Source organism: Diabrotica undecimpunctata, chromosome 1 (genome assembly GCF_040954645.1).
Source record: "Diabrotica undecimpunctata isolate CICGRU chromosome 1, icDiaUnde3, whole genome shotgun sequence".
Lineage (NCBI taxonomy): Eukaryota > Metazoa > Arthropoda > Insecta > Coleoptera > Chrysomelidae > Diabrotica > Diabrotica undecimpunctata.
In genome coordinates, this window is record NC_092803.1 from 14,159,648 (window position 1) to 14,184,697 (window position 25,050).

At 33.0% G+C, this 25,050-nt stretch overlaps 1 protein-coding gene across 1 annotated transcript; it reads left to right on the forward strand.

Annotated features, from left to right (window-relative positions):
• Positions 1 to 878: 878 nt before the first annotated feature.
• Positions 879 to 25,050, forward strand: LOC140444976 (facilitated trehalose transporter Tret1-like). Its single transcript, XM_072536737.1, has 2 exons — positions 879 to 1,210; positions 23,698 to 25,050. The coding sequence occupies exons 1-2, from the start codon at positions 1,108 to 1,110 to the stop codon at positions 25,014 to 25,016; spliced, it is 1,422 nt and encodes a 473-aa protein (XP_072392838.1). The 5' UTR covers positions 879 to 1,107; the 3' UTR covers positions 25,017 to 25,050.

Here is a 25,050-nt window from a genome sequence, read left to right on the forward strand (position 1 = left end):
TGGGGGGGGGGGGCGGGTCTCATCCCCGGGGCCCGGCCTGGCTCTGGGCGGCCCTTGGTATGAATCACTTTTAGTAGTAACTTTAGCACATGGGACATTAAGCTAATGATTTTAAATCGTCACATTTTCTTGCGTTTTTCTTTTTGGGGAGACAAATAAAAATCAAAGTCAACCAGTCTTTGTTTTTTTTTCATATATGTTCTTTAATTAATAATAAGTAATGTTAATACCCAATGTCCGCAATCAACAGGGCAACAGAAGAAAGAAGTGTGTTATTAAACTAACTAGCAACGACCAACTAGAAGGCGGTTAAATATTTATTTTACCTTTAGCAGGCTGTAATTGCTAGAACTTTGTTTTGTCATTAAATGCTTGATTTTCTTTTTGTCAAAATAGTCATTTTTTGAACCGATCTTGCAATTAATTTAACACAAAATTCGTAAACTTTTTCGTTAAAAAAGAAAAACCAAAAGTTTTTCTTTCTGCGTTTTGCACACAGATTTGAAACTTATAGATTTGTTCATTCTAGTCAATATTTTAAAAAGAAAATAAAGCTCCTTTCTGTGTTTTGTAAATCTTAAGCTCTAACCTGTAGTATAATTGTTGATATTCCCTGTGCAATTAAAATTGGAATAATTATTATGAAATAAACAAATTTATAATACTTTATACCAAACAAAAATTTTGTTGTTAATCCAAATTGCAATCACTATTACTTTAATTTCATAATAAGTACACGTTGGCTAATACAATCCTGACAACTGTAAAATTTTTCTGCAATGTCTACACAATAATACCTCACAACTAAAAGAAATCTCTGAGAAGATAAGAGCCATAGCAACCATAGCAACTATTTTTAACATGGTAATTCTGGCAACAGTGTGTCGTAATATAACAAACTACCGCCTCGTGAAACAAACTTTACAGTCGATAACTGTATTTATCACGGAAAAAATGTTTATTCAAAAATCAAACAATGTAGACACAACTCTAGGACATATGACATCGTATGATCCTAGTAAATACTGATTAAACTCCTCTATAGGCATGCCACCGTTTGTATTTATATTCTTTATTAGAGGATAAGTGTATGAATAGAAGAATAGAATGGCTAGAAGTGTGGTGATAAGTTCTGAAAATGAGTGTAGTGAAAAAGATAGTTTTACTGAAAGGGCGAGAGTGTGGCCACAAGTTTTAGCGTGTGTCATAGGTAAATTATTTTATTTAATATAAATCATTAATTACTCATGGAATTATTGTACTTGTGCCACAGCTCGTGCTGCCAACTTATCCATTCGGGAAAAAATACCAATTTATGCACTTGTTGTATACAATATTTTTCTACATCCTTTGCTTATAATAAAAAGCAACATAGATATAAGTATTTCATTTTAATTAAACTCCTTCAAAAGCGTACCGCCAGAGAACAACCGAACACAGAGAAGCGACAGTCCCTTGAAGTTACGTTCCCAAGCCGCCAATGACAGCTAATAATCAGAAAATTAATAGTCAGTGGGCATAGCACACAATATAAATTCTTAAGAGCGTAGGCGCAAAATTTCGGGCCAATGTTTTTTAAATGCATTCATTTTTTTCGAATCCTGAAAAAACTAATAAGAATTTTTGAAAAATTTAAACGCAGAATGAAAGACTACATTATTACTGAGGGCCGAAAGTCCCTGAAAACTTCTATAATGTTTATTTTAATAAGTTACAGGGGTGAAAAAAAAAGAGAAAATTTAGTGTGATTTTTAAATTCAAATATCTCATTCAAAAAATTTTTTTGTTTATTCTAAGGGACCTTCGGCCCTCGGTAATAATGTAATCTTTCATTTTGTGTTTAAATTTTCCAAAAATATTTGTTAGTTTTCTCAGGATTCGAAAAAAATGATTGTATTTAAAAAGCATTGGCCCGAAATTTTGCGCCTACGCTCTTAAGCGAAACAAAGAAATTACTAAAAATCTTAAAATTACAACAGAACAGGACTTCAAAATTGCAAAAACATGGTTGCAAATAAACAAACTTACACTAAATTATGAAAAAACTAAATAGGTACTCATCTACTTTTTGCTATATACAAAAGTTGTCTGCCAATTTTTAATTCGTTAAATATAAATAACAAAGATCATTGAAGGTACTGCGTCATGCGCCAATTTTTTTCTTCTATTTCCTTTTACAATAACATTATCTTCAAAATGCAGTTCACAAATCCTATAATTATTAAGTGAATCCATTTTGAATAACAAATCTTCTCGTCTGCAAGCTTCTATCCACACTTTGGCACTACAAATTTTTAACAGAACAAATTTTAAACAAAGAACTTTTTCTGTATTTATAAATAATACTATATTACTTACAACTATAAGAGTATTAGTATATTCTAAGTATATTGTAAGTAATGAAATATTTAACTTTTGTCAATATCTAATCTTAATACATTTACAGTTTTCTCCTGACTAAGTCACAAAAATGTCACTAAATATTGAGATATGCAACAAATAAAGTTTTAATATTTTTTATTTGTATTTCCCATTTAAAACTCCTAAATATTTTATGTACTTCGATCCATATATTTGATCTTTTTTATTTATATTTAACGAATTAAAAATTGGCAGACAACTTTTGTATATAGCAAAAAGTAGATGAGTACCTATTTAGTTTTTTCATAATTTAATGTTTGTTTATTTGCAACCATGTTGTTGCAATTTTGAAGTCTTGTTCTGTTGTAATTTTAAGATTTTCTAAATTATCGGTCTAATTATGTTTCCAACAATTTTTAGTTTGAGCATTTTAGTAATTTCTTTCCCTCTATATATTTTTATTTCCTAAAAATACTATATTCGTATTGTTGTCTTCGAGCGCGCTGACCCGGCCACCATCTGTTGATTTTTTGACCTGAGCCTTCGGAGACTTGCGTCTTTCAACAAAAGAAATAGCACTGACACCAAATTTAATGTTTTCATCTTGAACTATCCCTTGGCAGACCAAAGTTTATTTTTTATAGCTCGGACAGACACGTCGGCGTCGGCTTACTGTTCGAAAGTCAAACCAATACTATTATGTAATTTTTTTTTATAGCCCTTTTTCTATCCGAATTGACGAATAAAGGCCTCTCCCATTTCTCGCCATTCATCCCTGTTGTGTGCTAGGCGTTTCCACATTGGGCCTGCGACTCTTTTGATATCGTCGCTCCAGCGCATTTTAGGTCTTCCTCTTGGTCTCTTCGCATCGTACGGTCGCCAGTTTCCGACTTCTTTGTTCCATCTACCATCTTCGAGACGTTCGTTGTGTCCAGCCCATTTCCATTTTAATTTAGCTGCTTGTTTCGCAGCGTCCTCTATTTTTGTTTTGTTCCGGATTGCTTCGTTCGTTTGCCGATCTATTAGTGAGATACCAAGCATCTGTCGTTCCATGACTCGCTGAGTTTTTCGAATCTTGTCGATATTCTTTTTTGTGAATGTCCAGGTTTGAGCTCCGTAAGTGAGAAGGGGAAGGATACAAGAATCGAACACTTTGGTTCGAAGGTTTTGGGGTATAATAAACTAACTAATAAATAACTAATAATAATTACAAAGCAATAGTAATTACCTGTTATTATTCTTAGGAAATCTAAATAAACTTATTCCTTTTTCTGTCACAGATGAACATCCGCGAATCGCAAAAATATATCCAGACATTTTAAATATAAATTAAACTTTTAACTATAAACTATAACTATAACCTTTTAACTATAAATAAATTATATAAATGGTCAAATGCACTTGTTGTGTCGAGTATTTACCATAGATGCCTACGGACTATCGAAAACAACCAGAATTAAAGAATAAGCACGTGTTTTTGACAGTTAAACAACCAGAATCGGGCATGCGTATACAAAAATGGTACATGCTTTTGGACCGTTGTGTCGCTTCTATGTGTGTTCGGTTATTCTATGGTACCGCTAATAAGAGACTAGATTGAAAAACTACTTAACTCTCCATCGGACGGCCGAAGGCCGAATAGATAGTTATTACACTAGCGAACGGGTTGAGCAAATCAGAAATAAATTTCAAATATTATAAAGTTCATTGCTTGATTTTTTTTTAAAGAAATTTTTTCAGATTGGTTAATTTGATACTCGTTCTCATTGTCCTTATTATGTCGTGTATTCAAGCTCATTTAACAAAAAAAAATAGCGAATTATAAAGAAAAACACATTTATAACACATTGTTCTATTTATGACACTATTTCTCATGAAAAAAAGGTATAAATAGTTAAAATACAAGACAAATTAAAAAATGAATCGACACCAAAAATTTGATGCCAAAGTTGATTCCGTTCGGCGCATTCACCACAGCAGGCAGTAATGAGCTCCATGCAAAACCACGATTAGCAAAAATTACAAAAGTATCTGTTTTGTCGTTTCTTGCAATATTTATAGTATCCCCGTTTTTTGGAAGTGGATCCTGTAGTGGTATATTCACTTCAGTAGCGCACCTAGAATTTGCCTCTTGGGAGGGGGGGGGGGTTTGGTTGGCCACCGAATTTTTTATGTTATGTGATTTTTGATGTTACCTCCATTTTGAGTCCTTAAAATGTGTGAGTAAAAGTGTCAGAATATGGTCTTGGGGGGGGGGGGGTTAACCCCCAAGACCCCCCTGGGTGCGCTTCTGATTCACTTCTACAAATTTAGCGGCCGTCTGTCGAATATTTCTTGACATATTTAACATAGTTGCTCTTTTTGCTATGTTTACTTTCACTAACTCTTCTTCTTCTTGTAGTTCCTTCTCCTATCGGAGGTTGGCTATCACCACAGCTATCCGTACCTTATTGGCGACTGCTCTGAAAAGATCCACTGAGCTGCAACTATACCATTCTCTTAGGTTTCTTAGCCAAGAAATTATTCGTCTTCCTATGGATCTTTTACCCTTGATTTTACCTTGCATTATGAGCCTTAATATCTTATATTTCGCACCTCTGGTAATGTGGCCTAAATATTCCAGCTTTCTTGTTTTGATGTGTTCAGCTCCAGAAGGAGGTCTTGATTAACAAACTATATTTTTCATTTTTATAAATGCTTGTCTTGCAATTTCAATGCGTGTCCTTATTTCTCTATCTTGATCATTGTTTTCATTTATTCAAGTTCCCAGATATTGTAGTTATTCACTCTTTCTACTTGTTTTTCCTCGATTTCTAGCCTTCCAGTAACAGTATGTTGCTTAGAAATAATCACGCACTTGGTTTTCTTAACGTTCATTTGTAGTCCATATTTTATGCTGACTTGATGTAATCTATTTACTAAGCGTTGCAGTACTTATAGACTGTCTGCAAAAACAGCGGTGTTGTCTGCGAATTTTATGTTGTTCAAGATTTTTCCGTTTATTGATGTACCCTGCTGTTCTTCTAATACTGCTTCCTTAAAAATAGCTTCGCTGTACAGATTGAATAACAATGGGGATAGCACGCAACCCTGTCTGACACCTCTTTTGATTTCTATAGTTTCTGTATCGACATTTTCGATTCTAACCTTTGCTTTTTGATTCCAGTAGAGATTGAGAATAACCCGTATATCTCGACTATCCAAATTCTTTTCTTTAAACAGTTTTACGAGTTTCCTCCTAAGACATAGAGATCCTGGTTCATATCTAGTCGTCTTTGCGCGAGAACGTTAAAAGCGAACAAAGCCTCTCTCGTTCCTAGTCCTCCTCTGAATCCAAACTGCGTGTCATCTATATCTTCTTCTATTTTTTTGTATAGTCTTCCATGTATTATTTTGAGAAATATCTTAAGTGTGTGGCTTATTAAGGAAATTGTTCTGTACTGGGATCATTCTGTCGCATATATTGACTTTGGTAGTGTTGCAAACGTTGAAAGCAACCAATCTTCGGGTATTACTAATGTTGTATATACTTTTTTGAACAGATCTAAGAGCATATGTAGTGTTTCTTCATCAATGTATTTAATTAGCTCAGTGGGTATCTGATCTAGGCCTACTGATTTTGCGGTCTTTGCATTTCTAATTGCCTGTTCTAATTCGCACATTATTATTTTCGGTCCTGTTTGTTCCTGTGGTTCTTCTTGTATCATTCTATCATCGTCGAATAGTTTCATTATGTATTCTTGCCAAAATCTTAGTTCATCTTTGATGTCTGTAATGAGTTTACCATTATCATATTTGGGTATCCCATAGTGTGCTCGCTTTTTGGTATTTGTTAGTTCTTTTTTTATGCAGATTAAAGCTGTCCAATTTTCTGTCATACTCTTCTATTTCTATGCATTTATCTGTTAACCACTTTTCCTTGGCCATTTTTATTTCTACATTAATTCTACTTTGCAGTTCTTGAGATTTTGGCTCATTTCTATCATGTCTCATGTCATCCACTTCTGTTTTTTATTTGTCTTTTCTGGCTTTAAATTTTCTTCTGCAGCCTTTAGTAATGCCTTCTGAATATTGCTCCACTTTTCACTGACATTTTCTGATGTTAAGATTTCTTCTCCTACTTCTGTTAGGTTTGAGTTGACTTGTTGGATCACTTTTTAATGTATTTCTCTTTTTCTTAATTTTTTATAATCAAACGTTGGTTTGTTTTTAGGTATTTGAGTTTCACGTGCATTTTAGGTATCAGCGGGTTATGGTCTGAGTTGACATCTGCTCCGGGGTATGCTTTTACTGCTTACATTGAGTTTTTGTATCTATTTTTGACCAATATATAGTCTATTTTATTTCCACCCTGCGATCTGTGTTGTCTGCAGGAGATCTCCAAATGTATAATCTTTAGTCGGGTAAATGGAACATTGTGTTCATTATTGCAAAATGTTAATTTTGACAAAATCCACAAGTCTATCACTTATGCCCAGTATATTTATTTTCATTCTAGTCATTTCTTGTATTAAATTGTTTAATTTTCCCGGCTGATACAAGCTTCTTACATTCCATGTTGCAAGTCTTATTGATCTACATTTGTGTATTCTTAGACGTGGAATTTTATTATCTAAACGAGGATTTTGCTTGCTATCGACCTGGAAGGCCTCGTCTTTTACATGATCTTTTCCGTCCCTACCGGATCTTGGTTTCCGAATTCCATGATAAATAACGGTTTGACTTTTTTGCGTATTTACCATGATAAATGACTAGGGATGTTTTGTTGAATCTTTAGAGCAGTGGTTTCCCCTTGCCTGCTACATTCTTCTGCTGTTGACCAATTTATTGGTTCTTCCGCCTTTGGAGTCGATTTCTCAGCTCCAGGACAAAAGATTGTCCGACTACCTACCGACTCATCCGCCCGAAGCCGTTGGTCGGTAAGCAGGGGATTGCTTATACCGGTAATCACTCGGTCCCTACTTGCGCCATTGATGTTGCCCACCTTCTACCACGTGGAGGTGCAGATTCGCATTTTTCCTTCATCGAGATTAAGAGTTTTCGGCATTTCATAATTTTTTCAGAGCTTTAGAAAGTTCACTAACTCTATGTAACTGTTTCAAAAATAATCTTCGGTTTGTTTGGGATTCAGGTTCATTGTTATTTCTATGAATGATAAATGCGTTGATACCTGTAGATTTAGCATGCCATAAAATATTACTAACGGTCATCTTCTTGTATTTCGCGCAGCCCTTTACTTAAATGACGAAATCATTTTATCGACAAATCGACCCCGAATTTGGTGGTGTTGTAGAGTACATTTTTTTTTTTTTTTTTTAGGATCATGAGTTGCTAAAGTCATATATGTTCCAAATCCAACAACAGTTGATGGAATAGGTCGCTTATTTTTCTCTTTAAATTCCCGCGGTATATCTTTTGCTTGAAAATTTAGTGTTCTGGCAATTGTTAGTCTATGTTTTGTAAAAGCTTCTTTCTTAGCGCAAAACTGTTGAACCACCTATCCATAGTGATATTTCTTGGCTCGTAAGATGGCCTTCGATGGCCCGTCTGGTTGCACACCAGCGTAAATTTCCAATTTTGATGTATAATACGTTCGAACATCAATTAGTAAAAAACTTTTAGGCCGTATTTACCGGGTTTCTTAGGCATAAACATGCAGAAGGCACATCTACCGCCAAAAGGCAACATCATTTCGTCTAATGTGGCGTACTCCCCTATCGAATAATAATGCTTGCAATTGTTATTAAATATTTTAACTATTTCACTTATGAGCACAATTATTTATTTATAGATTGCCTTTCTACTCTCGTTGTCGTATCACCAAGTCTGATGATCCTCAAAAGAAATTGGAATCTCGGTTGTGACATTTCCGATCCCATTCCATCATTACTCCACTCCAATACTCCTCTGAAATTCATCTAGCTGCTCGATCAGTGCCGTGAAGATAAAGCAAGCAAAAAGGGCTGCAAGGGTTTGGTTCAGAGTACCTACTTGCATGCTATTTTTTGAATATATAAATTTGTATACCTCTCAACAATGTCCAAGATGTCATCAATAATGAGTAGACTTCGGCAAATATGCAAATAAAAATGTAGCAAATATGCGCATAAATATGCACGTGTTTACCCGAAAATATGCAAATATTTTACAAAATATGCATAAGTACAAATAAATAAAAAAATCGTAAAATAGTAACAATTTTATTTAAAAAAAAAAGTGTACATAACTAAATATTTCCTACTATTCATTAAGATTTACATTTATTTTAAGTAACTACATCATTTTTAAGTATGAATAAACTTATTTAGAATTATGGTAACAATAAATGACCAAGTGGTGTTCAAAATTTTCTAACAAAAACTTGTGGCTTCTGTCTGAGTACATATATTTATATATGGAAAAACTTCGTTCAACATCAACTGATGTAAAGGGAGCATTTTTCAAACTAACCAAAACATTTGGTTCTAAATTAATTGTTTCCGAAATATTTCCAGCTAGAACACTGACTACTTCAGAAAGAATATGGTAACCTTTATTTTTTTCCATAGTAGCTTCAAATTTTTTTAAAATATCTTTTCCAATATTACCTCTAACGTTCCGACAACATGACGCAAATTCTTTTATTAATGCTGTACTTTCGAACAATGACAGTTTTGGTGATTCTAACTGAGTAATTGTTTTTTGAACAAAACTAAAATTTGATTTTATAAATGAAAGTTCTTGTTGAAGCAAGTTACTCTGAAAAGTTTGTTTAGAATCCAAAAGAGATTGGGAACTTTCATCTGTTAACGTATCAATTATGTTCTTTATTTTAACAAAATGATCTGCATAAAAATTAGCTGCTTCTAACCATGTTCCCCATCGCGTTAAAATAGGTTGTGGTGGAAGAGGAATGTTAGGTAGCATTTCTTTATAAAGTTGAATTCTTATAGGAGATTTAAGAAATACTTTTTTGACACTGGATATCATGGTATTTACAAGAGGAAACTTTTCTCGTATTATCTCTGCAACTCTGTTTAATCCATGCGCTACACAAGTAACATGTATTAAATCTGGGAAAAACATTTTTAAATTTTGTCCTGCTTTCACCATATAAGGAGCAGCATCCGATAAAATAAGCAGTAATTTATTAGAAGGAATAGTTGTCGGAAGAAAAAAAGTTGCTAATGTTTCTTGTATAAAACGCGAAATTGTTAAAGCATTTGTTTTCTCAAGTTGCTGGCATGAAATAAGATGAGATTTTGGTAAGGTATCTTCTTTAAGAACACCAATCAATAAATGAGCAATATACTTTCCTGAGGAATCAGTGGTTTCGTCTACAGATATGTAAAAATAATTATCTGCAATTTCTTCCTTAATATTAATTAACACCGACGAGTATAGCCCGTTCACATTATTTCTTCTTAGAGACCGATCACTTGGAACATTAAGTTTGCAATATTTTTTTAGAAACGAACTAAAATTTACATTTGCTAATTTTGAAAGCGGTATGTTTGCAGACACTAATGCGCGACACAAGTCTTCATTAAAAGTTTCTTGCTCATCTAATTTTTTTGAAGTATATTGGAAACGTTTAGCCATTGAAGTTTGATGTTTTCCTCCTATTTTTCCTTTTTTTGCAATGTGTGAAGCAGTTCTCACATGTTGGTCTATCTGAAATTTCTTCTCACATGCTATCTATAAATAAAAATAAAAACCTTTATTTTAACCCAACCTTTAAAATATAAAAATATACAAGGTGTTTTTGGTTAATCAAATAACTGGTTTGGAAAAAAAAACACTCGCTAAGTGTTTTAAATGCAGTATTAATCCACAAATTAGTTTTTGTTACTAACCATTAGTACATCATATAACTTATTTTAAAATTCAACAAAAGTTTTTTTTTTGTTAATTCAATTACAATAAAAATAATTGTGTTTTAGAATAGCTGACTTCATAAAAAAAGTAAAGGTGAAAATTTTTTCTAAATACACACCATTGTATTGTACCATGGACAATTTTTTCTCACTAAAGGAAGCTATTTTTCATTTAAAAACAACCTACGAGTACTAAATTTCATGTAAATACGTTTATTGGTTTTAAAGTTATTGTTGTTATTAACTAAAAGAATTTAATTTTTTTTAATTTTAACACCCTGTATCTCGAAAAGTAAATAAGTTTGACCCCTCATTAACTATATCGTTTTGTTCAATTTTTCGAGAAGTATCTACAGTCAAACGTTTTGGAACAAGTCAAACATTTGGAAACACCCTGTATGTATGAAATATTAGATATTTAATAGAAAATATTAGATACTTACAATTTTGCCACAGACTGAACAGTAGATTTTTCCCATATCCATAGACAGCTCTTTATAAGGTTTAATCCAAGTTGAAGCACTGGTTGTTTTAGGCATTATAAAATCACAATCTTCCTTTTTGTTACGCACAACGAGTGTTTACGCTTTGAATATCAAAACAAAAATGATTTACAAATCTGAGCATCAAATTAGAAATGTTTAGGTACCTAATTCAATAAACTGGGAGATTTTGGAAAATCCCTAAATTAGGAACAAAACTATTAGTCGTTTACCTGCTGTTAAGATACAATAAATTGTAGATAGATTTGGGGATTAGATCATAAAATGCAAATGAGCGAACCCTTAGCGATTATCCAATAACTGAATGCCTCAGTGACCGAGACTTTCTAAGAATGTTGAGGGCTACTTAAATTGATCTTCTTTGAAATTGTAAATGTTTTGTACCTGTAGAGATTACGTACTTAGATCATTTCTTGATTAAAATGACTACAAAATTTTATACAAGAATTGAAATAAATTGGTATGTTTGAAAATTTTCAAATACAGTATAAAAATCTGAACTTTTATGCACTTTATGCAAACTTTTATACAAATATGCCAAAATGTGAAATATTTGCATAAAATATGCACAATATGCAAAATATGCAATATGCATATTTGCCGAAGTCAAATAATGAGATACCAAATATCAATAGGTTTTTTAATTTTTTTTTGGTTTCCGAACCGAAGAGGCCTAGGTAAATCCGTGACAATATTTTCTCTTCTTGTGCGAACATTGAGGGCATCGCCAAATTTTCTCCATTTGCTCCCATCTTTTACATGATAATACAAACGCCGGTCCTCTGTTGGCTCAGTGTCACATTTGTTGCTTTTATTTTATTTTGTGCCCTCTCATCATTTTCAGTCGCAGAGTTAGTGTGATGTTCACTAAGTTCTGCATGATCTGTATCCACTATTTAAATTTTTCAAAAAAAATTTATTTATCTTCAGACCATTTACTTTTTAAGTTTTGCTCACGTTTTTCTTAAAACCCTGTTCTAGTTCATCGTACTATCGTTTCATTGTATCGCGTCGTTTTCATACCTTTAAAAACTTCGGTAGGTTTGTCAGACCTCACCCCACCAATTAAGGTGTTATCAGAGAAAATATTGATTAAAAATTATAGAAAGGTTATGAAAACGATGTAGACCAGCTGGTCATTTATATTTATATTTATCTTTAAACAATTAAAAAAAATCTGATTTCCTTTCTGACGTAATTTTGTTATAAAATTTTGAACAGTCCTAATGACAATTTGTTTTAAAATTTTGTTTACCGATGAGCATGTTCTTCCTATTGTGCCATTTTCTAACGAAGGTTGGCGATTACTTCTTTAAACGCTTCCCTATCTTTTACAACGTGAAATATCTGTTCAACACTGAGACTAGTCCAATATTTCTTAGCCAAGATGTCTTCTTTCTTTCCAAATCTTCCCGCTACTCTTCCTTGCATGATGACGTGTAGAAGAGAGTATTTATCGTTTCGAATGTGGCCCAGATACGATGTTTCTCTTATTTTAATTGTGTTCATAAGCATTCTGCCATGTCCAAGTCGTCTTAACACTTCTTTGTTTGAGACTTTTACAGAGACTTCATTTCGAATGCCTCTTATTTTTTACGGATTGAGCTTTTAGAGTCCAAGTTTCTACCCCGTATAGCAGTTTCCATACATAACATTCGACGAACCTTAATCTGATAAACATACTCAATTTTTTATTTGTAAACATTGACTTGTATTTTGTAATTGAATTCAATTACATCTTAGATCTAAATTTTTTGATGCATGCAATATTCCAATATTAACTTATGCGGCACAAACATGGACAATCACAAAAAAGAATATGAATATACTTAGAGTCACTTAACACGCGATGGAAAGAGCAATGCTAGGTATATCACTTAAGGACAAGAAAACAAACACATGGATAAGACAGAAAACCAAAGTCACCGATGTGGTGCAAAAATCATTAAAGTTGAAATGGGAATACGCTGGACATGTAGCTAGGAGCGGTCTAAACAAATTGCACAGATCAATTTTAACCTGGAGACCATACCAACACAAAAGACCCAGAGGCAGACCTCCTATGAGATGGACAGATGATCTGAAAAGGACTGCCGGGAAAAATTGGCTACGAGTAGCGTACAATAAAAAATAATGGAAAGGAAGACTTGAAGAGGCTTATGTTCAGATGTGGACGTGAATGGCTAGACGAAGAAGAAGAAGAAGAAGACTTGTCTTTTATAAATCCTTTTCGAGATATTTCAGTTCTAACCTTTATCTCCTCATCTTGATCTAACTGTGAGTTTAGAAGTGCTTCGAGGTATTTATACTTGTCGACCCTCTCTGACGGTTTACCCTCTAATGTCAGATGTAAGTTGTCAACAGAGGTTTTCGAGATCACCATGTATTTGGTTTTATATATATTCATTTTTAGTCCCATCTTTTTGCTTTCTCTGTTAATGATGAGCATATCTGCATTAAATAATGAACCAAGTGCTAATCATTGGGTTTGGTGGACAAGAATGCCTGAAAAGTTTAAAATACGTACTCAATGTGTGATTAGGTTAGCAAATTTATTGACTATTTGGTAAAACTCAACTATGACATGTTAATTTCGAGATCAAATCATTATTTTATTAATATAATAATTGAGACATCTCAATTCTTAAAATCGATTTTCTAGTTTTCAGACACCATCGTTTAAAGCGCGAATATCATTATCAATGTTTAACAATAATGTCAATAATATCAGTGAATATGACGGCCTATTTAAACATGATAATAAATTTATATTTATGTTTAGAAATTGTTATAAATAACTCACATTTTTACAAACTTTAAATAATTATTGCAGTCATAATACTGTCAATTCATATTATATTAAAAGATATCATAATCTAAATTTCACAATAAATTATTGATTCATTAAATTTTTGTAATTTTTTTCGAATAGACTTTTTTAGAATTTAGATAACAGTTTGAACACACGGATTCTTCTTATGTTTATAACCAATTCCAAACCTTGATAGAAGTTTGTCCCAAGTTGCCCATTCTTTAGTGTCTACTCGTTTATATCTGTACGTTATATTTCCTTCTTTATATTAACTCCTTTTGCGGTTTCTCAGCGTATTTCTTCTAATTCTTATAAGTATTCTCATCTCCACCGTCGAGTCTTGTTTCTGATGCACATGTCATTATTGCTCTTATAAATAATAGATCAGTTACTGAGGGTTTTTACCTCCGAATTCTTTATAACTGAATCGATTCATTTGAAATTTTGTGTGTTGGTAAATAATTACTCAAGGAACAAAAGTTATATAGTGCCGATGTGCGCTTCCACCCTGGGGGTGTTTGCCACCCCTTTTCGGGGGTGGAAATTTTTACACTTAAAATAACCACGCTATTCGATAGAAGGACAAATTTCAAACAAAAAATATAGTAAACATTTTTTTCGCTAGATCAATACTTTTTGAGTTATTCGCTGTTGAAAAGTGTCATTTTTCGTTAAAAAAAAAACATGTTTTTCAAACGTTTTTTTATATAAATACAAATAGCTCTGAAACTAAGAGATTTATCAAAAAAGTGTAACGACTAAAATTAAAGCTCATAAAAAACAAAAAGATTGGCTTTTTAAAATGAATATTTTCAGTTCAATATTATCTGAGTTATGGCTGTTCAAAGAAGGTTTGTTTTTGTCTTTCAATACGAGTATTTAAAGTTAAATAACGGAAAACTGGTACATTTTTCGACAAAAATTCATATAATATTTTTAAAAGAGCTTGAAAAGACCTTTAAAATGAGTGGTGGTAAAAGTCCTTTGCACCAACTGTACGTGAGATACGATCAAAAAAACGATGGGTTTCTCAAATTTTTATTAAAAAAAACGCAATAAAACTAACGTCATAGTTTAGAATACCCAGTTTTTGAAAAAAGTATGATTACATATTTTTTTTTGTAAATAATAAAAAAAAATCTTTTTTTTATAATAACTTCAAAACTATAAAAGATACGTAAAAGATGACATAATACAAAAAATAGGTTTTTTTTTCCACAAAAATTTTCATTTTTTAATTTTTTTTGTAGCTTAAAAAATAACGGAGATATAGTTGGTTGAAGTTTGCTTTATAGCGCATGAACCACTGGTCTCCGACCCTTTGACCCTTCACCGATTAAACATGAAGGACTAGAATGTTTTAACATTCCTATACTTATAGCCCGTTAAATTACCTGTAAAATCGTTTTTTTATGCATGTTGTAGCATTAAAATTAACCGAGTTATTGTAAAAAATATTTAAAAATAAAAAATTATTATATGGACTTGTCATATAATAAAATCCATATAATAAAGTCCATATAATAAAAATTATTATATGGACTTGCCAAAGATACCCAGATAAGTAAAATGAGTAAGGTCGAAGATTTTTCAGCCTTGCTTCAACAAATGAGGTACGAATCTTTTATTAAAGCCACCACTAAAAATAGTGCTTTTAAATTATCATCTCTTGTTCCGACTGTAAGTGCTCTGGATGAACATACCAAAAGGGTTTATTTAAAAATCTAGATATGGTTGGGAAATAACAGCTTAAATATTTTGGATTGGGGTTGGTCTAAAAGTGGAGATTCATTGGAACCAATTAAAATGCAAAGTTGACCAGCTCCAGAAGAACTGCTGAAAATGATTTTTTGCAATTGTACAAAACGTTGCGGATCAGCGTGTGGTTGTCGGAGGCTGTAATTATTTTGCAATACAACATGCGGAACATGCTGTGGTGACAATTGCCAAAATTGATCTCCAGTAAACGAAGACCAATTGGACGGTGAAAATTATGATTCCGATGATGAATAGATATTCATTTATTTTATACCTCGTTTTATATAAATATTATTTATTTTTAGTTTTTTGGAAAATAAAAAAATTGTAATATATTATAAACTAAATTTTTTCTATTTATGTCCATGTCTAAGTTAAGGATTTAAGGATTTTATTTTCATCAAAAGGGGTGCTTGTAAGGGTTGAAAAAAGTAGGCTCATTTTATAAGTAAAAAATTAATTTGTGTCTACAAACAATTCACTCTAAAAATGTTTCAAATCGTTAAAAATATTTTTTAATTCATTTTTGACAAAGGGGGTGGTTGTGAGGGTTGAAATGTTGAAATTATAATAAAATGTTATTTTATAAGCAAGAAATTAATTTTTGTTTAATAAAATGCACTCAACAAATGTTTCAGACCAATAAAAATGTATTAAATTAATTTTTTAAAAAAGGGGTTGGTTGTGAGGGTTGAAATGTTGAAATTATAATAAAAAATTATTTTACATGCAAAAAATTAATTTTCGTTAAGTAAAATGCACTCAAGAAATGTTTCAAACCGATAAAAATATTTTTTAATTCATTTTTGTCGTAAGGGTGGTTGAAAGGGTTGAAAATTTTCAATAAATAAAATATTATTGTATAGCTAGAGTATTAATTTTTATTTGTATTTAAATACATAATTGAAATGTCTCAAGCTGCTACGACTTTTTTTTCATATTATTTTTATAAAAAGTATTAGCTTTTAAGGGTTTTTAAAGGGTTTTAAGGGTTGAAAATTGTGAATAATTTTCAAATTAGAGAACACATTACAATATTTACCTTATGCGAATAAACAAGATTTAAGTGCATAAAATAATTAAATCCGTGTTTTTCCCAGGTGGATTTCCCAGGTTTTTCCCTTTTCATCTCGATGTGGATATATGTTAGTTTCGCTATATAGTACAATTATTAAGACATCCTTTCAGTGTATTTTCTTTTTGTATTTGATCTCCCTGTTCCCTTTCAGTTCTCTATAGCTGAAAGTGTAAATTCTATGGTAATTAAGAATATGTTGCTTATCGCGACAACTTATGATTGGGTGAATTAGGTAGAAGTTAATATACACTGGCGGGTAAAAAATTTAGGTCACATTGAAATTGTGATATATTATTGACATTTTTTGCTGTAAAATTCTGTTTGCGGTTGTAAACCATTGGTACCGTATTTTGTAAACTAACTTTAATAATCAATTAATAATTGAATTAATAGCAATATTTTTGTTGTTAAGCTTTATTTAGGAGAAGTAACAACTTTACAGTTACACCAAAGTGCGACTTATTACTAAGAAACGGACAAAAAATGATTCAAACTAAACATTATTATAAAAAAAATTGTCGTCAATAGCGTGTATTTCCCCCTCTTGCATTATACCGCTTGTAGGCGAAGAGGCATACTTTCAAGTAAATTACGGATCACATTCTGGTCGATGTTATCCCATTCTTGCAATAACCACTCCCGTAGCTCCTGGACAGTTCTAGGAGCGGATGTATGCCTTAGGATACTTCGAGCCAATTCATCCCAGACATGTTCGATAGGATTCATGTCTGGACTGAGTGGTGGCCAATCAAACCGCCTAATTCCCACTTCATCAAAATATTCTCTGACATGTCTGACAGTATGGGGTCTCCCATTATCTTGCATGAAAATGCCATATTCGCTCATAATAGTCGAAAGGAAGCCATTTTGAATGAAGACTATGTGCGTATTTGGGAAGTAATTCCACCAAATGGGAGTCGCTCATCAATACAAGCCGCAGCATATCTTTCACAGGGTCTTCTCAATACTCGACGACATACGTTCGACCGATTAAGACAAAAACGCGACTCATCTGAAAACAGTATGTTGCTCCAATTTACATTATTTCAATGGAGGTGAGTCTGGGAAAAAGTTAGTCTTGCTATCCGATGCAGGCGTTGTAATGGTGGGCCTCAAGCTATCCACGAACAAGACTAACAAGATATTCAAAATTTTAGGGGTAACGTGCGCACTTTGTATTTTTAAATCATAAACTTACCAGAATTCGCATCAAGCAGTACTTTATGGCACTTCAAAGGTTTTTATTAAAATGAAAATTTGCACTGTTGAAACATATTTGAAATCTAGTCTTCTTTCTGTTTTACGAGCAAAACGGTTTGCAGCAAAAAATAACTCGTTTAATAAAGTCTTCAATTTTGTTGAGAAACACTTTTTCAGCTGATAACATTCCCAATGCACTTAGTGTTTCTTCTTTCATCGAATTGCGCAAAAAAATTTTATCCTCTTTAGTATAGAGAAGCATCTTTCAGCTTCGGATGTTGACATAGGCGTAGTCACTAAAACGTCCAGCAGCTTAACAGTTTCTTCGATCATTTCTTTGCAATTTCCAGAGCAATTTGTCTGGAAAGTCTTTCTGATATGCGGTAGCTACCAGATGCCCTGTAAAACTAAATGGAGCCCTAATCTGTTGTAAAATGGAATCGCAAAATGCCAATGCTTCTATTTTTTTATTCATTGAAACAGATATATTGGAATGAGGACAACGTCGCCTTTTCTGAAGAATAGGTTCATCGGTTTCTACTAGCTCCGAATCTAGTTGTCAACGACTGTATCCAGTTCATCACAATTTTTTTGCATTGTCTTTTCAAATTTTTACAGATCCTGTTTAGCCTTAATAGGGTCAGTATAAATCATCTGCAGTTGCTTAAAAATTATTTCTTCATGTGGCATGATTTTATAAAAAACTGTTAACCAAAATATGAAATATTTATTCTGTGATCTAAGTTTATATGCATCGGCTTGCTCAATTGTTGAATTCAATTTAATACTTTTATCATTTTCTAAAATATCCATAACTTGTATCAGCTCATTTAGGTATTCCTAAACTGTATTGACACCACGTGATTAAAAATTCCATCTCGTTTGTCATGATCGAGGTAATCGTTTATGAGCTACCTCATCCAATACCTTTGTTGGATGAGATGTGCATACCAATGTACATAGTTTGAAAATTGATATTTATCCTTAATTATTTTTTGTACCCCATTAACACCTTCGATCATTACTGATGCATCGTCATAACTTTGCGCTATTAACTTATTTGGCGCGTCACTGATTAAAAGATTAATTAATATAATTTGCTATTGGAATGACTTATTGAAGGCAATATATCGTAATATAATGAGTAATGACTAACTGAAATTTGGTAGCGACATCTGTAGTTTTTTCGGCAATTACAGCTACTAAATTTTAATTTGTGAATTTCTTTAGTCACCTCATCATGGTAAACTTTTAGATACTTTTAGAGGTCGTTTTAAATAGTGTTTCTTGATTAAAATGATTCTTTAAATCCATTAAAAACTAAAATCTATTAATTCCTGAAAAACTCCTTTATTTTTTATTCTTCTTTTTCATCATGACCTCGCAATGCTAATTCTAATGCACCACAGAATCTTATACAGCTTATAAAAATGTTATAATAAAAATTTATCTGTTTTTATCAACTTGTTTGTTCTGCATAATAACATTTTTTTCCATAGCTAATGTTAAAGTGTTGTTATAACAACTGTTTTGAGTAGATAAAGTATCACTTTAACCGCAAGGGTAGATAAAGTGACACTTTAACAGAAAGAGTAGATAAAATGTTTTAACTTTCTTTTATTCAATAAAATTTATAAATTCAAACACATTAAGGATTAAAAACAACTGAAATTTTACAATTAACATTATTAGAAATATCTATTTTTGGAGCATTACAACTTGTACTCGTTTGCTTAAACACTTGATTCGAGGTACTGGATTGATTTTCTGGTCCGCCAAGTATACACTTGGATACAGCAATCTTATTGCTTATTGACTCTTCAATGTGAGATTTTGCAACAGATGACGATTTCCATCCACCTAAACGTTTAACTTTTACTAGATCAGCTCCATAACTTGCGAACATAGTAGCTGAAGAACGACGGAAACAATGCCCCGTGTACATTTCTGAATTTGCAAGTTTCAAAAAATCTGCAATCTTCTTGGGGATATTATATATAGTGTTAATCCCCACCGGTTGAGTAGTGTACTTTTGCTGTTGGTAATTTACAAAAAACTTACTATGAGGTACGTTTTTGGGGCGCAAGGCAATATACTTTCTCACAATTTCCAAGAAATTCAGTCCACTTTTCTTGTCAGTAATACAAAACGACCTTTCCTGCTTGGTTTTAGTATCAGATAATGAAACGATTATCACCGATTTTCTGTCGTCCACGTTAAACACTTCTAACTTGTACAATTCATCGGACCTAGTCGCTCTATGCACACCAAAAATAGCAATAACCTTCATCAACAAATAGACGTCATCAGGAGCTTCTGTCAGAAATTTAATAATGTCATCTGACTCCAGGATTTTGGACTTTTTAGCTTTGTATCGTCCTCTCAAGTTTTTTAGTAAGGTAGTTAACTTGCTGAATTTGGAAATGTCACAATTTTCATTCACCAACAACGTACGCTTTAGCATCGAATAATACGACCATAATGACGATGGCATTGCTTTCTTCGACTTTTCAGAAAAATACGCCAGAAGTATTTTTTCACTCACGCCTTTGATATTCTTAATGCTTTTCCACTTTTTAAAAGACTGGTATTCTTTCTCATACATCATCCTAGATTTTTGTGGCAACAATAAACGTTCTGCTTCCAACGCTGCATTTTCTACATCTGATGGCAGGTTTTCCTTTTCTTTTCCGTCCATTTTGTATTTATTCACTTTGTACACAAAACGCAACAATATTCTCCGCAAAAACCAAAACGTAACATTTGTTTGACATTTGTTGACAGAGTAATTCATATCCCTATCAACGGAGCAACACAATTGCGATTTTTGTGCTAAAAATTACAATTTTCTTCGAAATTCTATTTTTCACCTGAACTTGAAGTCTTGGTATAGAAGAAAATGTTGTATTGCACTCGACGATAAAATCGCATTATCTTCTCGAGCATAATTAGCGTCTCGACTGACGTCTCGACGCTAAAAAACGCTCTCGATGATAAAGTACAATTTTATCGTCTTGTACAATAAATAACTATTATCTATGAACTTAACTTGAGTCATTATATTTTATTTTCTGAGTACAGAAAAACTAAAAGTATTATTTATGTGTTCCTTGCTATTTTCATGAGTTTTTATTTTCTTGTAAATATGCACTAAATCAATGATACCATAATACCATGTCCTGCCCATTTAGAATCGCCCCCAAACAAAACAAACACGAAACAGAAAAATTTAATTTGATCACATCCACAAATTCGGCTATTTTTTAAATATATATTTCTATTAAACTTTCTTACACGGCCTTTAAAATTTAAAGAGCTAGATGTTGAAGCTTTCTGTGCAATTGTTATATTTAAACCTGGAAATGGTCTACCAAGTTTCTTGATTTGAATGTTCTCTTCAAGCGAGTGAGTTTTCACTTACAAACTGCTAATTTTGTTCATTTTTGCTTAACACTAAACAATAAAATTTAAACAGCGCTAACACTTCGATTTCGTAATTATTTAGGATATTCTTCTTCGTCCTGGACCTCTTTTCCCATGCACTTTACCTTGAAGTATGGTCCGAAGTATGGCCCAGGTATTCTAGTTTGCGACGTTTTATGGTTATGACTAGTTCGCGCTCTTTACCCATTCTATGTAGTACTTCTTCGTTGGTAACTCTGTCTATCCAAGAAATCCTCAACATGCGTCTATAGCACCACATCTCAAATGCTTCGAGTCTCCTCAGTGATGCTTCAGTTAAGGTCCATGACTCCACGCCATATAAAAGAACGGAGAATACGTAGCATTTTAGTAAACGAACTTTTATTTCCAATTTTATATCGTGGCTGTTAAAGATTTTTTTCATTTTGACGAAAGCTGATCTTGCCTTCTCGATCCTTATCTTAATTTCCGTCGATTGGTCCCACTGTTCATTTAAGTTTGCACCCAGATAACAAAAGTTGGTGATTTGTGTTATAGGTTGTTGGTTAACTAGTAATTGACCAGGTGGTATCCTATTTTTGCTTATAACCATGTATTTGGTTTTTTTGATGTTAAAATCAAGCCCAAACCTGCTACTTACTTCTGCCACCCTGGAGACAAGTGTCTGCAGACCTTTAAGACTGTCTGCAAAAATAACAGTATTATCAGCGTATCTTATGTTGTTCAATCGTTCTCCGTTTATAAGTATTCCCTCGTCTATGTCCGTTAGCGCTAGGTTCATATTGTGCTCTGAATATGTATTGAACAATAATGGGGACAATATACATCCCTGTCGCACACCTCTTTTTATCTTTATGTCGTCTGTTAACTGAACTCTAACAGCTGCAGTTTGTTCGTATCTGGGACCACATAGGAGTAACAATAGACGGAGAAAAGCTTAACCATCTCCGTTTCGCAGATGACATTGTTCTTATCATAGATAATTTAGGAGAAGCCACAGATATGTTAAATGAATTTTACTTTGCATGTTCGAAGGTGGACCTCAGAATGAACTTGACCAAAACTAAGTTTATGACAAATATGGTCCCCAATAACAATTTAACTGGTGGAGAAATATACGTATTTGCGAATAAACATGAGAAATAAACATGCGAAACCCAAAGACGAATTACTTTAGCGTGGGCAACCTTTGGAAAACTTTGACTTAGGGCCAACATACCAATTAGCCTATCAGTTTATTTATTACCACCTGTATAATTTATTTGCGGCAAAATACAAAAACTGCATACGCACGCTGAACTCTTTACCTTTAAAACGCATCTTGATTTTTGTCGATAGATCACTTGAATCAAAAGATATCGAATTTTTACCGTCAAGCTGATACAAATTTTAATGAACATTGATTTCGCACGCGTAACTGACATACAAAATCGACGATTGCTGTAAGCGTTGTTTCTAAGAGAACGGTTCATTCTACACAAAAAATGCTTATAAACATTTTTGTTAAAAATTACCTCACAGCTACATTTTTTATTTGAAACATTTTTTTCTACGGTGTACAGATTTTTTTACGTTTTTACCCCCCTGCGAGGGGGGTTTTAGGAGGAAGCCCGGGGGTATAAATGGTAAACTTTTTTACATCTTTTTTGGGGTCCTCAAATTAATATTCTCGGCAAAATTCAGCTTGTTCGTATGATTTTTAGAGGTTTGGTGGCATTTTCGTCTCTGACGACTGGAATAGATATGTTACTGACTTACTAATACTGGTATTTCCTTTTATTAACCTCCTCTTTTAATATGGGTAACCAGATCCTACTGCATTCTGCCCAGGAATTTGCGACACAGTTGGTCTCATTTAGCATAATTAGAGCCGCTTCTTTGATTTTTCTCTTTTTACCATCTGTTTCTTTTAGGACTATACTTGAATCATTCCAGTGAACCCTATGTTCATTATGCCATGCGTGTTTACATATTTGAGATATATCAAATTCTCTATTTTTAATATAAGATTGATGTTCACTTATTCTAACATTTAATGACCTTGATGTGTCACCTAAATAAAACTGATCGAATTCACAAGGTATTTTATAAATACAATTCTTTGTCCTTTCTTGGTCATTATTAGGTTTGATTTTAGACAAAATAGATCTCAATGTATTTATTGTTTTGAATGTTGTTAAAATATTGAATTTATTTCCTATCCTTTTAACTTTTTCTGATAATCCTTTGATGGATGATATTGTTATTTTGCTCGTATTATTCCTTGTGTATGCTGTAGGATCTTGTTCTAAGTTGTTCTGTTCTATTCGGTCGATTGTTGAAAATTCCTTATTTATATGCCTTCCCTGAATCCTTGCTGGTAGTCAATGGGATAGTAAATAAAATATGTATAATAAGTTAATCGCTTGCAGTACAACCGGTTTTGTGCAAAGAGCTTTCATAGAAGAGAAAAAGTAACCAGAATAAAGCCGTAACTTTTGCTTGAAGTAAATTTCCTAAAAAGGGTTTCTAGGTTCTTTAGCAGTTGAATTTTTAAACAGCAAGTAAGCGTACTACAATCGCAAAAACTATTAGTTATAGTCGATGCCAAGAGTGCTTCTTCTAACGTTACAGCTTCTTTATATATTAAAATTTTGGTAATAACTAATACATCTGATATATTTTTTACTTTTATCTTTGAAAAACTAATATTTATATATTTTTTAGCCAGTTTGGGAGCATTCACACAAGGTATCCTCTTTTCATGGACATCTCCGTTTATAGTTAAAATAGCCCAGGACAAAGTAAACTATAACATATCAGAAGAAGAAGCTGCCCGTTTACCAACCATTCAACCTCTTACAGTGCTGCTAACCTCCTTAATATTCTTCAAACTACCCGATATTATCGGAAGAAAAAAGACCCTGCTTCTTATCAGCGTACCGCACATACTATCTCTCATCACTGCAGCTGTAGCTAGAAGCATTTACGTATTTTATTTGTCAAGGGTGTTTTCAGGTCTGGCGAATGGCTTCTTGTGGACAGCGTTGCCGATGTATATCGGAGAAGTGACGTGTCCGAAGATACGAGGTCTTTGTGGGACGTTAATAACTTCCGCTATTTTTGTAGGGCAATTAGCTGTGAATGTTGTCGGTAGCTACTGCGACGTTGCCACGACTTCCTATATTTTTATACCAGTATCGATACTGTTTGTGATTCTGTTCGCATTTATGCCAGAATCGCCGTATTATTATCTAATGAAGAAAGACTATGGAGGTGCTAGAAGATCTTTAATATTTTTAACACGAAAGAGAAATGTAGTTGATGATTTAAATAATTTGAAGAGTGACGTTGACCGGCAAATGTCAGAGACAGGAACGTGGAAAGACTTAGTTGCAATTGAAAGCAACAGGAACGCGTTATTTTGTGCAGTGTTTCTGAGAATGTCCCAGTCCTATAGTGGAATATCAGTTTTTATCCAATATACTCAGTATATCTTTTTAAAAGCTGGAGGAAACGTAACTCCCCAGACGGCTTCTATTATCTACAGTATTCTTTGTGTTGTTATTACTTTATTTGTGACATTATTCGTGGTTTCTAAATTCGGGAGGAAGCCTCTATACTCAAATTCTTCAGCCCTATGTTCCGTAATACTTGCTGTAATGGCTGCTTATTTTTATTTAGAAGAATTTGTGCCCACATTTGACATATCGTCATTGAGCTGGCTACCAATTACATCACTAGTTACCTATCAGGTTTGTTCCTGTTTCGGGGTGGCTATAATACCTAGTGTAATGCTAGGAGAGCTTTTCTCGGCAAGCGTTAAGTCGAAAGCTGTCGCAACGATGACTTTCGTCAATAGTGGCGGGATATTTCTAGCAAACGCTACCTTTAACTTTTTAAGTTCGGCAGGGGGGAGCTACGCTCCCTTTCTATTTTTCTCGATCTGTACGGGTATAACAACAGTACTTACACGATTTGTAGTTCCAGAAACAAAGGATAAAACTTTAGAAGAAATTCAAATGAATCTCAAAAGATCAGCTTAGAACACATTTGTATAATAAAGTTTTTATAAAATCA